The sequence below is a fragment of the Eschrichtius robustus genome, chromosome 3, assembly GCF_028021215.1.
Source record: "Eschrichtius robustus isolate mEscRob2 chromosome 3, mEscRob2.pri, whole genome shotgun sequence".
Taxonomy (NCBI): Eukaryota; Metazoa; Chordata; class Mammalia; order Artiodactyla; family Eschrichtiidae; genus Eschrichtius; species Eschrichtius robustus.
The window spans coordinates 168,439,372-168,455,359 of NC_090826.1; the positions used below are offsets into that span (position 1 = coordinate 168,439,372).

Genomic DNA, 15,988 nt, shown 5'->3' on the forward strand with positions numbered 1-15,988 from the left:
TGACTTTGAATTGCCTGTAGTTTTCAAAAGCCCTGAAAACCACCATGGTTTGGGCCATTTTGCCATGTGTTACAACTACTGTCATTTGTTTTGCACTTTCACTTGATTTCACTTTACTCTTGCAACTGCTCGGTGAGAATATTATTATTTTCATTTTGCAAATGAGGAAGCTCAGGTTAACCGGATTACCTAGGGTCACAGAACTATACTGGTGAAGTCTGGGATTTTTTTTTTTTTTTTCGCCCAGTTCCAAATCCTGTCTGCTCTACTATGTAGTGTTTAAGGCATTTATTAAAGATGCGTTGTAGAAGTGAATTGGACAGATTAGAAGACTTCCTTCATTCCCAGAGAATGTATCCGTCCATACTGTAGCCAGTTAGATAGTGAGCACCCATGTATACTCATTCTGCGTTAACTAAACTTGCATAGCCTGAAATCTAAAGCTGCCTCTCACTTGTGATGGTGGGACATCGCAGCTGTTGGCACTCAGCAGCAGACCTCACAATGGAAAGTGAAGAATACCATGTCCAATTGAAATTACAAAGGAAAATTGAATATGCAAGCTGTTTAGCTGGAATTTCTAAAAATATCTCAGCAAGAGAGTAATAGGCACCAACAAATCTATTGTTGAACCTCAGTTACTAACCTTGAACTTAATGATTCAGAGTAATTCTAAAATTACTATAAAAACCACCAGTGTCGAATTTGAATAGAAATATGTGATGATTGGCTTAAATTTTGTAAACATACAGGCTACATACACAATGATGTTGAATTTAAAATTAATACACTCAAAAATGAAGGCCAGTTGTCTTTTTTTTATTTGAATTATCTGTGAGAAAGGGAGGCCATTTGGGGGCCACTAAATGATGTGAAAAAGAATGGATGGGATTTAGTAACTGACTAGATACTGAGCGAGAAGAAGGAGAAGGAGTCTGGGAGAACTGGTCTTTCTGACTGCAGAGGCAGCCGCGTCTTTACAGCCGTGCAACACACAGGAGTGAATTCATGGGATGGGGACCTTGGTGGGGGAAGGGAATGGACGTGTATGTACTTATCTATCGTAAGGTAAGAATATCACAGCTTAAACAGTTTCCTCACTCAGCAAGTGAGAGCTGGGCGTACAGAAATGAATAAGATTTGATATCCATCCTCAAAGTATTGAGTCTAATGGAGGATTTTGTTTATTTATTTATTTATTTTTTCACTGTGAGAAATGCTGGAGGATTTTAGAATAAATGGGTATTGCTATTACAGAAGTAGGAAAAGAGTAAGTGCTACCACACTCCTTGCTGTTTCCTGAAGCATGCTTCTGCCTTAGGGCTTTTGTCCTTTTTCTGGAACACTCTTCCCCCATTATCTCCTTGGGTTGATTGATCACCTCCTTCACGTCTTTGTCCAAATATTATCTTCTCTGTGAGGCCCTCTCTGGCCACCCTATTTAAAATTGTCCGGTTAAGTATGCTGTCCACTCCCACTCCCTCTACCTCAGTCTTGCAGATCCAACCCCCAATCCTGCTTAATTTTTTCTATAGTATTTATCACCATCTAAAATACAATATATTTTATGTGTTCATTTGGTTGGTTGTCTCTCTCCCCACTTGAATGTAAGCTCTTTGAGAACAGGGTATAGGAGGGGTTGTCTGTTTTGTTCTCTACTGTATACATAGTGTCCAGAGTAGCACTAATTGTTGTATTCTAGTGAATGGCTTGATTCAGGAATGTGCTGTGGGAGCATTAAGGAGTTGATGCCACAGTACCGTTGGAAGATTTAAACAAATTATGTCAAAACTAAAATTGCTATCCAAAATGTACATGATCAATTAAAAACGACTCCCTCCAGCAGGCCACCTCTTTCAGCAGCCTGGGGGTACCTGCCCCTTAACTTAGGGTAGAGTGGCATGGACTCTGCTGCCTAGAATCAGCTATTTCACAGGATCTGTCCTGAGGCATTAATCCAGCACACAGATGCTCAATAAATATTTGTTAAATGAATGGGTGAGTTTGAAGATTGGATAAGCCCTGTTAATCGTCCTTGCTATGCCTTGTATCAGTGCCTCTCAAGGTGTGGTCCCACGTCCTTGCTGGTCTGCAACGAGATAAATAAAGAAATGGGGATTTAAAATTTAGGAATTTCATTGTGGTGTGACATCTTAATGATAGTTTTTATTTTATTTTATAAAAGTATTAGCCTGGAACAGATTGCGGGGAAAAAACTAGTTCTTCACTCTAAATAGTTTGAGAAGCACCAGTTTCTGTCATGGATTGCTGTGGGGTTTCTGTGGGTCACTTGTTTATGTGCTTTAAGAATATTTAAAACTTCCCCTTGAGAACAGTCCTGTATTACCTGTAGGCACCCTTGGAAACTGAGGTTATTCTCTAGAGGAAAATATTTGATAGGTTTTTTACCTTTACTAATAGAATGTCAACTCTTTTACCTGCTCATCTGATACCCAGAGCAGGTGGATTTTCCCTCAGTGGACAGATTTATGTCTCACTTTGTCTTAAAATGGTGCAGTCATTTATGGGCTTAGAAAATTAATTTTTTTGCCTAGGTTTTACAAAAAGTTTTTTAAAATAACTTTATTGAGGTATAATTTATATACAGTGAAATTCAGCATTTTACGTTTACAATTCAGTGAACTTTTAGTAAATTTACCAAGTTGTGCAGCCATCACTACAGTCAAACTCTAGAATATTTCCATCAGCCCGCAAAGATCCCTCATGCACATTTGCAGTTATTCCATGTTCCCACTCTAACCCCAGGCAGCCATTAATCTATATTCTGTCTCTAAAGATGAAATGAAATTTTTTCTGGACATTTCATGTAAATTGCATCATATAATACGTGATCTGTATGTGGCTTCTTTCATTTAGCATAATGTGTTTGAAGTTATCCATGTTGTCGTATGTATCAGTACCTTGTTCCTTGTTACTGCTGAGTAGCATTGCACTGTGTGGATATACCACATTTTGTGTATCCATTCACTACTTGGTAGACATTTGAGTTGTTTCTCCTTTTTGACTGTTATTATTAACGCTGCTATGAACATTCACATGTAAGTCTTTGGGTGCACGTATATTTTGATTCTTCTTGGGTAGAGATATAGGAGTGGAATTGCTGGCTCATATGGTAAATTTATGTGTAATTTTTAAAGGGAAACTGGTTGGTTAAACTGGGTGTACCATTTTACATTTCTACCAACAATATATGAGAGTTCCTGTTTCTCTACATTGATAGCATTTGTTATTGTGTGTCTCTTTGATTATAGCCATTCTAGTGGGTATGTAGTGTACTTCACTGTGGTTTTCATTTGCTTTTCTCTTACGACTAGTGATACTGAGTGTCTTTTCTTATGATGCTTATTTTCCCTGTAAATCTTGTTTGTAAAGTGTTTCTTCATACCTTTTGCCTGTTTTTAAATTGAGTTGTTTGTCTTTTCCCTATTGAATTAGAAGGGTTCTTTGTATTTTCTGGATATCAGTCCTTTATCAGATAGGATATATGATTTGCAAATATTTCCTCCAGTCTGTTGCCTAATTTTTAAAAACAGGATTCTGTTTGAATTTAACATCGTTGTCTACTGACTGTTAATATTTGAGCAGGAGTTTAGAGCTATATCCTTCTTCTGACAGTGACCTGCTTAGGTTTACAGTTACTATTGGCATATTGTGTGTAGAACTTGTCGAATAAAGAAACTGTGCAACACTATAACTTCCCTGAATTCAGGGATGTGTAGTTGACGTTGTTAAGTGTAGACTGTGATTCCTGAAGAGAACTCTACCTAGATGGTAGGCCAGCAAGAGTTAGAAAGGAAACCAGGTACGGGACAAGTATGGCTATGGCTATTTCTAATTGTACTTACTCCTGTATAAAATCCACGGAGTGGGTCTATGAATGACATTTTAGGACAAATATTCTGGGGTTTCCAGTTTTGGGGGAAAAGAAATAAATGGATGGAAGCACTTTGATTAAGTAACATGGTAGAGCTATCCTGGCAAACATGATTTTATGTAGGAGTTTCTTGCGTTATGATAAGGAGGATGCAGACCTTTCGTAGATTAGATAGAGGTCATCAAGTGAACTTTACACTTGATCTTTAAAGACATGATTGCATAGATTAGAACTTCCATCTAAGACTTCTTGGAAACTTGGTGAACTGTCTTTTGCAATGGCCTGGTGGGAAATTTAGCACTTGCTACCCTTTGTATCCCTGCCTCCATTCCCCACCTAGGATAGCATAGTATGCTTGGGAATTATAGTTTCAAATTCTTTTGTAGTTACAAAATGTCTCACCAAAAAAATCCTTTCAATTCTTTATTTTCTTTTCTCCCCCCACTGCAAATTTTTCAAAATTAAAATAAATATCACGTAACATGAAATTTATCATTGTAAAGTTGTACAATTTGTTAGTTTTTAGTATATTCACAATGTTATGCCACCATCACCACTATCTAATTCCAGAACATTTCCATCACTATCAGAAGAAACCCTTTACCTGATATGAGTCACTTCCAATTCTCTCCTTTCCCCAGCCCCTGGCAACCACTAATCTGCCTTCTATCTCTATGGATTTACCTATTCTGGATATTTCATGTAAATGGAATCATATAATATATGATCTTTTATATCTGGCTTCTTTCATTTAGCATAATGTCTTTGAGGTTCATTCATGTTGTAGCATGTATCAGTATTTCATTCCTCTTTATGGCCAAATAACATTCCTTTGAATGTGTGCGCCACATTTTGTTTATCCGTTCATCAGTTAATGGACATTTTAGGTATTTCCAGTTTTTGGCTAATCGCACATAATGCTGCTCCTGTGATCATTCGTGTACAGTTTTTGTGTGTGTGAGTGTGAACATGTTTTCTGTTCTCTTGGGAATATACCTAGGATTTTGAAACTGCTGGGTTATATGGTAACTCTATGCTTAACTTTTTAAGGAACTGCCAAACTGCTTTCCACAGTGACTGTACCATATTACATTCCTACCATCAGTTCCAGTGGTAGGGTTCCAATTTCCACATCCTTGCCAATACCCATTGTACGTTGTCCTCCCTCTTTTTAAAAATTATACCCATCCTGGTGGGTGTGAAGTTGTATCTCATTGTGGTTTTAATTTGTATGTCCCTAATAACTAATGATATGCTATTCATGTATTTATTGGCCATTTTTATATATTCTTTGGAGAAATGTCTGTTCAATCAAACCTTTTACTCATTTTTAAATTGAATTATTTGTCTTTTTATTGTTTAGCTGTAAGAGTTGAGCTTAGACTTGTAACACAGATCCATCCTTGAAAGCTCATCCGAGGCCTAGCTGCTGTTTTTAAGTATGATGGTAACTGGGCAAACAGTGATTTCCAGGTCTGATCGGTAGAGGATTTTCTTTATTTGCCATGAAAAATACATTCAAAAGTATAATTTGACAGAGTATCATCACTTTGTCATGGCTGTAATTTGAACTAATCTTATCAGCAAATTAATGATAGACTGATAAAAGTACCTCTGGCCGGTACTATTAATTGGTGCTCACTGGAAGTGTTTAAGCCAAATCTGGACAACTGCTCTTGGCTTGTTGTAGAAGAAATTCGTGTGTACTAAAGAAAGTTGAATTCGATGTCATTTGAGATTCTTTCCAACTCTATGATTCTGTTTTTGCTGTCTAGAGCTGAAATTTGTCCCAGTGAAATGGTATGAAAAGTATCTTTTTTCCATTGTCGTTGTATAAAGAGTTAGATTCTAAAGATAATGTAGATTTATACTTTGAAAACAGAAGAAAAGTGTTATTGTACTTCACTGTTTTTTAAGAATTAAATTATTTTACCGTGTTTCACTTGAAATAGTTTGCTTTCCTTCAATTTTAAAGAATTTTTTTTCTTCTTACAGATTAGCAAGACACCTACAAAAAGAGGCCCAAGCTCAACACAATAATTCTGAATTCACAGAAGAACAAAAGGTACCATAAAATAATCTCTAGATACATCAGATTCCAAATGAAAAGGGTTCTGTCTTTTGAGTCCATTAAGCAAAAACAAACAACAAAAACTGTTATACTTAAGTACAAAGAATGATACTGATTATGCTTTGCTGAACATTAAGTAATTACTTTAGAGATACCACATGATTTACCATGTAATGAATTTCTCACTTAATGAATTTCTTTACTCAGCCATTTAGACTTTTAGTGGAGACCATCCACACTTTGGTTGGGGAGGAAGGGGTACTAGAGACTGGAGTTTGATTGTGAGTAATTGCATCCCACCTCAGTACTTACTTAACTCTGAACTTCCTTAACTCCTTCTCCACCTCCTCTGAAAACAAACAAAAAACAAAAAAGCCACCACTGAAAAAAAATTAGTTCAAGTCAAGAATTTGGCATAAGAATCCATCAACAAAATAAGTGCATAAAGTTGCAAAATGTTTCAAGGGTGCTCTTTCTCCTTGAATTAAAATTTTAATGTATCAAATTGATTCCCTGTACTGCTAGAGATTGTGAAAAATGGGATATTTTAAGAAGCTTTACTGTAAAACAGTGAGAAGAAATGGGAGGAAACAATTCTTATTTTTCCTGGCTCAAGGTATCTAGTGTTAAGTTAAATTTTAATCTCGTAGATAATGAAAAAAATTCATGTCAGTTTTCCTCTCATCTCTTAAGACATTGTAAAAACTATGGCGATTTAATTTGCTTTTATTCTCTTTTTGTACAAGGAGTGGGAGTGGGAGTGATTCTTTGCACACTCTTTAAGTAAGCCTAAACAAATTGGTTTTAGTCCTTTGGCCTGTACTCATTTGATTCATCTTTATAAGTCTAACACCAAAAATTAGGGTCAGTCATATTTCTTACACAAGTTAGTATGTTTGCATTTTAAAAATATTTAGGGTCTGTTGAACTGGTTTGCAGGGCAGAAATAGAGACACAGATGTAGAAAACAAACGTATGGACACCAAGGGGGGAAAGTGGCGGGGGCAGTGGTGGTGGGATGAATTGGGAGATTGGGATTGACATGTATACACTAATATGTATAAAATGGATAACTAATAAGAGCCTGCTGTGTAAAAAAATAAATAAAATTCAAAAATCAAAAAAAAAGAACCTGCAATACAAAAAAATAAATAAGATAAAATTCAAAAATTCGAAAAAAAATAACTAAAAAAATTTTTTTTGGGTCTGTGTCATCTAGTGTATCTTTATTTTGTATTTTATTTATTTATTTATTTATTTATTTATTTATTTATTTGCCTGTGTTGGGTCTTCGTTTCTGTGCGAGGGCTCTCTCTAATTGCGGCAAGCGGGGGCCACTCTTCATCGCGGTGCACGGGCCTCTCACTATCGTGGCCTCTCTTGTTGCGGAGCACAGGCTCCAGACGCGCAGGCTCACCAGTTGTGGCTCATGGGCCTAGTTGCTCTGTGGCATGTGGGATCTTCCCAGACCACGGCTTGAACCCGTGTCCCCTGCATTAGCAGGCAGACTCTCAACCACTGTGCCACCGAGGAAGCCCTTTATTTTGTATTTTAAAAAGCAATAGAAGTTTTAAAATTTAAAAGTATATTTTTCTTTTTTCCTTAATAATTGCTAATATCCACAATAGATTTAGGAAACTTAGGATTTTAGCCCTGGAAAATAATTACCACAGAGGAATTGTCCGGTTTGCAAAAGGAAAGGAAGAAGGACTATATGCTTTATCACCTCTAAGAATTGTGAAATCTGTCTACGAATTGCTAAGGAAGTGATCAGCTGGCATCACAGAATTGAGAGTTAAAACATCTATATTTTGAAACAATCTCAAATATCTGAGTATGTAAATTAACAGCTAACAAAGTGTGTTATGGCTATGGAAACAAAATGAAAGCTTAGGAAATTAAAAAGTTTAATGACAGCCATACTTTAATCACCTGTTTGCCTTGAGTTACTTATATGCCTTGTCTCCAACATCTGTTGCTTAGGTATAGGCTCTATGAGCAACACGACCTCAAATATAAACTGATTTGACCTAAAACATACTAAAGTTTTAAAAAATGTCATCAAGAAATGAGCTTTGCTGATGATTAGACTAACAAGAAAAAATTAGCTTTTTCTTAATTTTCTTTAACTTTCTAAGGATGCAGCTGGGGTGTTTGACAGTGCTGTGTATTTAATCTTTAATTTGTAGCTGTTCTTAGTAGGCACCCGGCTGCTGTCTTTTTTCAGCTTACACAGATCTGACCCTCCACAAGGCCCAGGAGGCACCATGACCTAAAGGAATGAGCCTGAGATCTGGAGTCGGAAGACTTGGTCTTGAATCCAGTCTCTGTCTCTGGGCGTTAATTTCCTTATGTATGAAATGAGGGATTAGATAACCCTAAATGATCTTGAAAGGTATCCCTAAATCTTCAAATGACCTCTACCTTTGAGGTAGTCTGTTCCTCCTCCCCTCCTGGAGGCCTGATTTCTGAGGTATTTATTATTTATAAACCTGCCTAGGAGGCAAATGTGGCTGGCAGTAGTGACTACAGAGAGAGGTTGTGCCTGCCTCCCTATTCCTTGGGCTTGGAGAAGGACCCCCAAATCACTCTGTACTACATTATGAATATAAGGCAAGTCGTATGCATTTACAAATTTATTTTTCTTTAAAAATACAGGTGAAACATTCACAACGGGCCAGAAACCTCATATTGACATTATAGGCCTTATTTCAATGTCACATAAGGAAAAACTTAGAGGCTCCAAGTTAATAAATGATTAGAAAACAAAGATTTCCCAGACATTATCTGGAGAACATTGACTCTGAAAAATTAATAGATGTTATATGAACAGAGTTTGTGACTTGTCAGGGCTTTTAGTATGCTAATGTGTATGTTGGATTTTAAAGAGTTTGGGTAATGGAGTATTTCTTAAATTTGTTGGCTTTGGAAGTCTCCCTCCTCCTCCCTTTATAATATTTCATTGGGTCTGAAGAACATGTTATGGGAAATTTTGAAACCAACTGTTAGGTCTGCAAAATTAATTGAATGCCAGACCTGGCATGTAAGCCAAAGGAGAAGAAATTTGATTGTGTTTTCCTTAAAAGAGGAAAATGGAGAATGTTCCTTACATTAAGCAAAATTGTTCTATATTTTTTCTATTTGGAATTATATTCTTTATGCTTTTACTATTTTAAATGTTTTTGTAGCAGTGACAAGTTTTAGAATTATGCCAACCATTTAATAATTTGTGGAACTTTCAAAGAAGATTTTTAAAAACCACCATATTTCTAAAGTGCTTTCTTTATGAAGCTTTTTACTGTTAGCTCACAGTAAGATTTCAAAAATATTTGATGAATAAATGCTTTGTTAGATCTTAAGTTATTGATATTTATTTGTATATGATTATTATTTTAAGATTAGAGGAATCCTATTTTTTTAGAGAGTAACATATATATCTTCACAATATTTATTTTAAATCTGAAGAACTCTAAAGTAGAACTACTCATCTCTCTAAAGTTTATTAGTTGATGGTAAAAAATCTTCATATGGCTTTTCTATTCAAAATATTCTCAAAGATTTCTGGTGGAAAAAAAAGCAAGTTTATAATTCTTATTTGATTTTCCCTCATGATCAGTTGACATAGCTTTCATTTCATTTCTTAATAGTTTTGTCATTATAACAACGGGGTTTAGTAGCCAAAAAATAGCTGCCAAAAGCTTTCATTCCGTTAAATTCCCTGCTTTGGTGTAGTAGATTTTCTCATGTAAGTTTCTGGACAGAATAGAACATCCTGTCTCATGATGCTTAGAAGGTTTTTCCCTGTTTTGAATCACATTTAGTGGTAATGAGAATTCCAGCACTATATGCTTGTTTTACATTTTATAGGTCCCCCCCTTTCCACTGCCTCCTCCCTCTCTTCCTTTCTTTCCTCCCCACCCCCGCCATCTAAAGAGTAGACGACTGGCTGTCTAAATGTAAAAAATTAAGTCTGGATTGAGACTATACTACTTCAACAATGTGCATTTTTTCAACCTATTTTTCCTTGATATGTTTTAGCAAAATTACTTTAGCTCTTTATTTGTATATTTCTATTTCATCTTTTCCTTTAACCGCTCTTTTTGAGTTGCCATTTCCCTAGCAAGTGACAAAGTAAAATAGCCAATATTCTGAAAATGACAACATTTTCCATTTCTATACCACAGTAGGTATAAGCAGTTAATTTGAATGAAGTGCTAATTATTTAAATCTTTCTAAAATTAAACTTCACTTACTTTGAGTGCTTAGTCTTAATGTGTATTAGTTAATAGTCAATATATATATTCTGACACATATGACCTTGTGCTTCTTAATAATTTTTCTGAACCATTTCTTTCTAAGAAAGTTGAAATAATTACAGTAGCAAGCACTTGATTTTGACATCAATAAATGCTGCATGTTTTGCTACAGCTGAAAATGATAGTGTTTCACTCCTTTTTTAATACTGATGTTGGGTGTGGTCCCTTAAAATAGTTATGAATAATGCCTATTGGTATTTTGCCATAGTTCAGTAGATTCTGTGTAAAAAACTGTTGCTTCTGCTTAACTTGAAGAAATATTTAAACTTAAAATAGATTATTAGTGGACTCATAGTTGTTAAACTACATTTTACCTTAAGTGTTAAAAACATCAAATCAAATGGATTGTATAGTAAAGAAGGAAAAGGAGTTAACTAGTATTTTTAAAGACTTACTCACTGGTACGTGTCCCTTAATACAGACAACCCTTTTTCAAAACCAGTTTTTAAAGAACATAAAAAGTATGGCCAAATGGTATTAAAATAAGTGTATTACTTTGTTGTATATATTGCTATTGTATAGAATACACTGATGTCCAGGGCAAGTTGCTTAACCTGTCTTCTGTTTTCACATCTATAAAATGGTTGTATCTAACTCATAGGGTTGTAGTCAGGATTAAATGACTTAATGTGTGTAAATCACTTAGGAGAGTCTGTCGTTTAGTAACTGCTCAATAGTTGTTAGCTATTACTATTACTATATAATTATATTTATATTTAAAATTATTTACTAGTTTTGTCAGATTTGAGTGATATATATGAACAATGATTTGGGGTTATTAGATTTTATGTAGAAAAGATTGTTGCTGGTTCCTCCACAACAGCTCTTTCAGAGGGTAAATAAATCTGTGAGTATCTTGATTCCTTTTGCAGCAATTATATTAAATATAATATTTAAATGTAAAATTTCAAAATAAAATTTGACATTTTCTAAACTCTTATATTAAGATTAAAAGAAATTTTTAAAGATTGTGGAGATAGTTAAATATTGTTACTTGTTCCTTGACCAAGAGTCATGTCTTTTGCTCAGTCGTGGTTTATATATTTATATATTTTTAAATTAAAAAAATTTTTTTATTGAAGTATACTTGATTTCAGCTTCTGGTGTACAGCAAAGTGATTCAGTTATACATATTGATATATATACATATTCTTTTTCATATTCTTTCCCATTATGGTTTATAACAGGATACTGAATATAGTTCCCTGTGCTATACAGTAGGACCTTATTGTTTATCTATTTTACATATAGTACTTTGTATCTGCTAATCCCTAGCTCCTAATTTATCCCTCCCCCTTTCACCTTTGGTAACCATAAGTTTGTTTTCTATGTCTGTAAGTCCGTTTCTCTTACATAAATAAGTTCATTTGTGTCATATTTTAGATTCCACATATAAGTGATATCGTATGGTGTTTGTCTTTCTCTTTCTGACTTACTTCACTTAGTATGATAATCTCTAGGTCCATCCATGTTGCTGCAAATGGCATTATTTCATTCTTTTTTATGGCTGAGTAGTATTCCATTGTATATATATACCACATCTTCTTTGTCCATTCATCTCTTGATGGACGTTTATTTACCTTGCTTCTGTGTCTTGGCTATTGTGAATAGTGCTGCTGTGAACATTGGGGTGCATGTATCTTTTCTAATTATAGTTTTCTCCAGATATATGCCTAGGGGTGGGATTGCTGGATCATATGGCAACCCTATTTTTAGTTTTTTAAGGAACTTCCATACTGTTTTCCATAGTGGCTGCACCAGTTTACATTCCCACCAACAGTGTAGGAGGGTTCCCTTTTCTGCACATCCTCTCTAGCATTTGTTATTTGTAGAATTAGTGTTTTATTTTGTGAACTGCTGTCCCAGCTGTTTATGGTCCACATGATAATTGCATAGTGCCATCTAGCCTGGATGCCAGCTACCAGGACAATACTTGTTACTCCTCTTTTCTCCTCATTTATCTTCCAAAGAAAATTGATGAAAGAGAAAACCACCAAATCTAATTGACTAAACTTTTGCAGGTCGTCAGTATGTATAGAAAAACATCCTTTTTTTTTTTCCAGAATATTTTTTTTGTGAAGGCATTGCAAATATTGTACATATATGCTTCACTTTTATTGTCAGGATTTATTCCTTTTTATTAGGAACGATTTAAAAGTCTTGATGGGCATAATTCAGCTGCCTGCTCTGGCAGATATTTGTTCTATGGGTCTCCTCCCTTTCATTTCAACCCTAGTCATTCATGTTCTTGTTCTGATTACTGTTTCCGTAGACAGTTGAAATAACCTGATTGATCTTACCTTTAGTCTTTTCCCTTTTCTCCTTCACCCTATGGATACTGTTATCGCAACAGTCTTCTTAAAGGGCAAATCTGATAGCCATTCTTCTGTCCAAAAACTATCTGTATAATTTATTGCTAAAGTAATAACAGATTCTGCAGCTGGTCCTAGAAGGTCCCCTTTATAATGACCTCCCTCCCCCAACACACACATTTCACATTTCAAACCTATCTCCCCCTGCTTCAGTTTGGGACTTCAGACAACTGAACCATGACAGTTTTCCTAGTACTTTAGTTGTAGAAATCCTCCCAGTCACTGGGGCGTGAATCCTAGTTCCCATTCTTGTCCTGTTCCTCCAGGACATATTACCGCTTAGTTTGCTGAAGCCCTATAGAATCAAGTGCCTCTGCTTTATGTTACAGTGATTCTGAATGTGTCTTATATAATAGAAACATGAGCTTATTAAAGACAGGGACTATGCCTTATCACTTGTATCCATTTTATAGCTCAGATCTGACTGTAAAATTTACCACCATTTACCACAAGTATCGATTCTGCTTAGTATTATTGATATATTTAATTGAATAAGTCAAGATTGGATTTGAGTCAAAAATCATACCACTGTGCTAACTTTCAGATATTTTTGTTTTTAAGTCTTTCAGTGAATATCAGACTTTATGGAGAAGAAGAGAAGGTAAAGCTTAGGAGGGAAGATGCTTGAAGTCCTTTTCATAGCCCTTTAAATCATACCTAAAGCTATCATCAAAGCAAACTTGATTTAAAATTGGTTGTGGCACATTAGGTCAGGAGTGAATATATACTCACCTTCTCTGCGTGATCCCAGCCCTTTACCTCCTGTTTCTCATCTCCAAAGTCTGCAAGATGCTAAAAGAAGTAAAATTTAACTTATTTTTTAAACTTATAGATCGCTTATCAGTGAAAATTAACTTGATGATTTGGACAACTAACAGTTATGATGTATTTGGTATTTATAGCATTTTCTTTTTCCTACAGAAAACCATAGGCAAAATTGCAACATGCTTGGAATTACGAAGTGCAGCTTTACAGGTAAATAGGTTACCCCCCTCCAACTTTTTAACATAAGGAAAAGAAATTATTGTGAACTATTCTGATAAAATATTAGCGTTCATGCCAAAAGCAGTATTGTCTCAGCAAGGTTTTATAACAGTAAGAATTCATGGGTTAAACTCATATTAAAAGATTTAGTTCATATTATATAAACTGTAAAAATAAAAAATATGACTTCAATTTTTTTTCTGTTATTTTTAGCTTGAATGTTCCCAAAACACAAAAACAAAAACCAGTTTGGAATTTTTTATTTTTTTACCCTGAAAGCAAGAAATAGATTCATTTATTTTGGCTACTTTTTGAAATATGTCGTCAACCACTTAAAAGACATAGGGTGCAGGGAAATCTTTGTAATAAAAATATGTAATACGCATGTTTTAAATTCAGTCCACACAGTCCCAAGAAGAATTTAAACTGGAGGATCTGAAGAAGCTAGAACCAAGTAAGTTTTATTTTATATTTTTTAGTGATACTCCTTTAGAAAAATATTTGAGCTATTATGGACATTAAGGTTATTTAGCAGAGATGCTGATTTGAGTCATTTCTGTTAATATCTAGTGCTATGTAATTTTTTTGTGCTTTTATAATTCCTATAATATTTATAGTAATTATTCTTTGGTTCACTTTCATTATAGAATATGAAAAATTATTTGATTCTATGTCGTACCTCTATCTGTTTTAGCCTTTATTTTGTTTTAATCCCTTTAATAAGACTGTAATTAGATTACTTTGGTAAACATTTACAGTAGAGTCTACTGGAGAATATAAAGTTACAGTCACTGATGCCTATTTATACTGCGTGTCACTGAAAACTGCCGTCCAGCTGTTTGATCTGCTCTATAAAATATTTCCTTGTTGCCCTCATTTTCCTTCCTGAAAGTTTTTTTGAGGTAAACAATTCCTTCAAATATTTTGGTGGTTAAGATGCTGCTAGATGAAGCTTTTTTGCTGGTTCAAATGAATGTTCTCTTAGAGGAAATGTTTGAAATATAAGCAAGGGCACAAGTATTGAATATCACCACAGTCAATTTTAGGATATTTTTATCACCCCGTAAAGAAACCCTTTATCCATTAGCATTCAGTCATTTCCCTCCAGCTTCCCCCAATTCCCAGCCCTAGGCAACCACTAATCTACTTTTTGTCTCTATAAATTTGCCTGTTCTGAACATTTCATATAAATGGAATCATATAATGTATGGTCTTTTGCAACTGGCTATATATAAGATTATTTTAAGAAAAGCACATTGATGGCTTTAAAAAAAAGATTTCAGCTGCAGTTAGGATGCCTGAGTTATATGATGTTTCTAAAGAAAATCATAACGTTCAATTTTAAATGATAAGAATAATTAGGATTTGGGATCCTTACCTAGTCACTATTTCCCATTTCTTTTCAGTTTGTTTCCAAATAAAACTTAAGAATCTGTTAGGTATGTAGGATGACTGTAAAGTTTGTAAACGCTTATACTCAGATGTTTATTATCTCTTTCCATAGACACACTCAATTATTCCTCCTGTTGCCTCATAGACTTTCTCGTTGGTAATAATGGTTGCCATTTTTTCGAGTAGCAGCAGTATGCCAAGCACTCAGATAAATCGTCTCAAGGCATTTTGCTTACTGACACTTGCCCGTGATCTTACAGCTTGTAAATGCCAGAACCGGATTTTGACCAGGGTTCTAAGTGATCTCAAAGCCTGCATTCCTACCACTGCACTCTGTTATTAATACTTGGAATGGTGCGGTATTGACATCAATCCTAAATATCATGGTTCTTCAGGTCAAGCTCCTGAGAGATTATTGACCCATATCTCAGTGGAAGATTGGAGTAAAATCTGCATTAGTTTTCTACTTTGTTTGTTTATTTGTTTTTGTTTTTTTAAGATTTGGTGTGGGAATGGAGAGGAAAGAGTATTATTGGGATTCATTTTGTCATAGTTTGAATTTATATAATGCTTCTCATTTGGACTTCTCCCTTCCTGGTACTTATTATCTTTTTAGATGATTTTAGTTTGCTGTTGCCTCTAAAAGGAACATAAATGTGTATATTGTATCTCAGTAGGATATGTTCTGTAATTAATTTTGAATTTATAAAATCTAGGCACTTGTTATGAGTTAATTATTTTATCAGAATTAAACATTTTCTGTAAATTGGTGTTTGTATTTCAGATTAAGTGTTCTTAGTCAAGCTGGCCTCTGCCTCTTCTAAGAATGTTAAGGAAAGGAAATTAATGAATGATTGTGTCTTTCAACATGTTAGACCTAGTTGGTTTATTTTGCTAATGTATTTTTCCTTCAGAGTTTTTAAAATATAATCCTGTCTGAAATTCATACTAAAACTAA

The 15,988-nt window shown here is 34.7% G+C and overlaps 1 protein-coding gene across 1 annotated transcript in view; it reads left to right on the plus strand.

The window, feature by feature from the left end:
• The window catches only part of AIDA (axin interactor, dorsalization associated), a 42,025-nt gene that overhangs the window by 1,498 nt on the left and 24,539 nt on the right, over positions 1-15,988 (plus strand). The window contains exons 2-4 of the mRNA XM_068541790.1: positions 5,891-5,960; positions 13,576-13,629; positions 14,038-14,092. Of these exons, the coding sequence (XP_068397891.1) occupies positions 5,891-5,960; positions 13,576-13,629; positions 14,038-14,092 (179 nt within the window). The remainder of the gene's footprint in view (positions 1-5,890; positions 5,961-13,575; positions 13,630-14,037; positions 14,093-15,988) is intronic.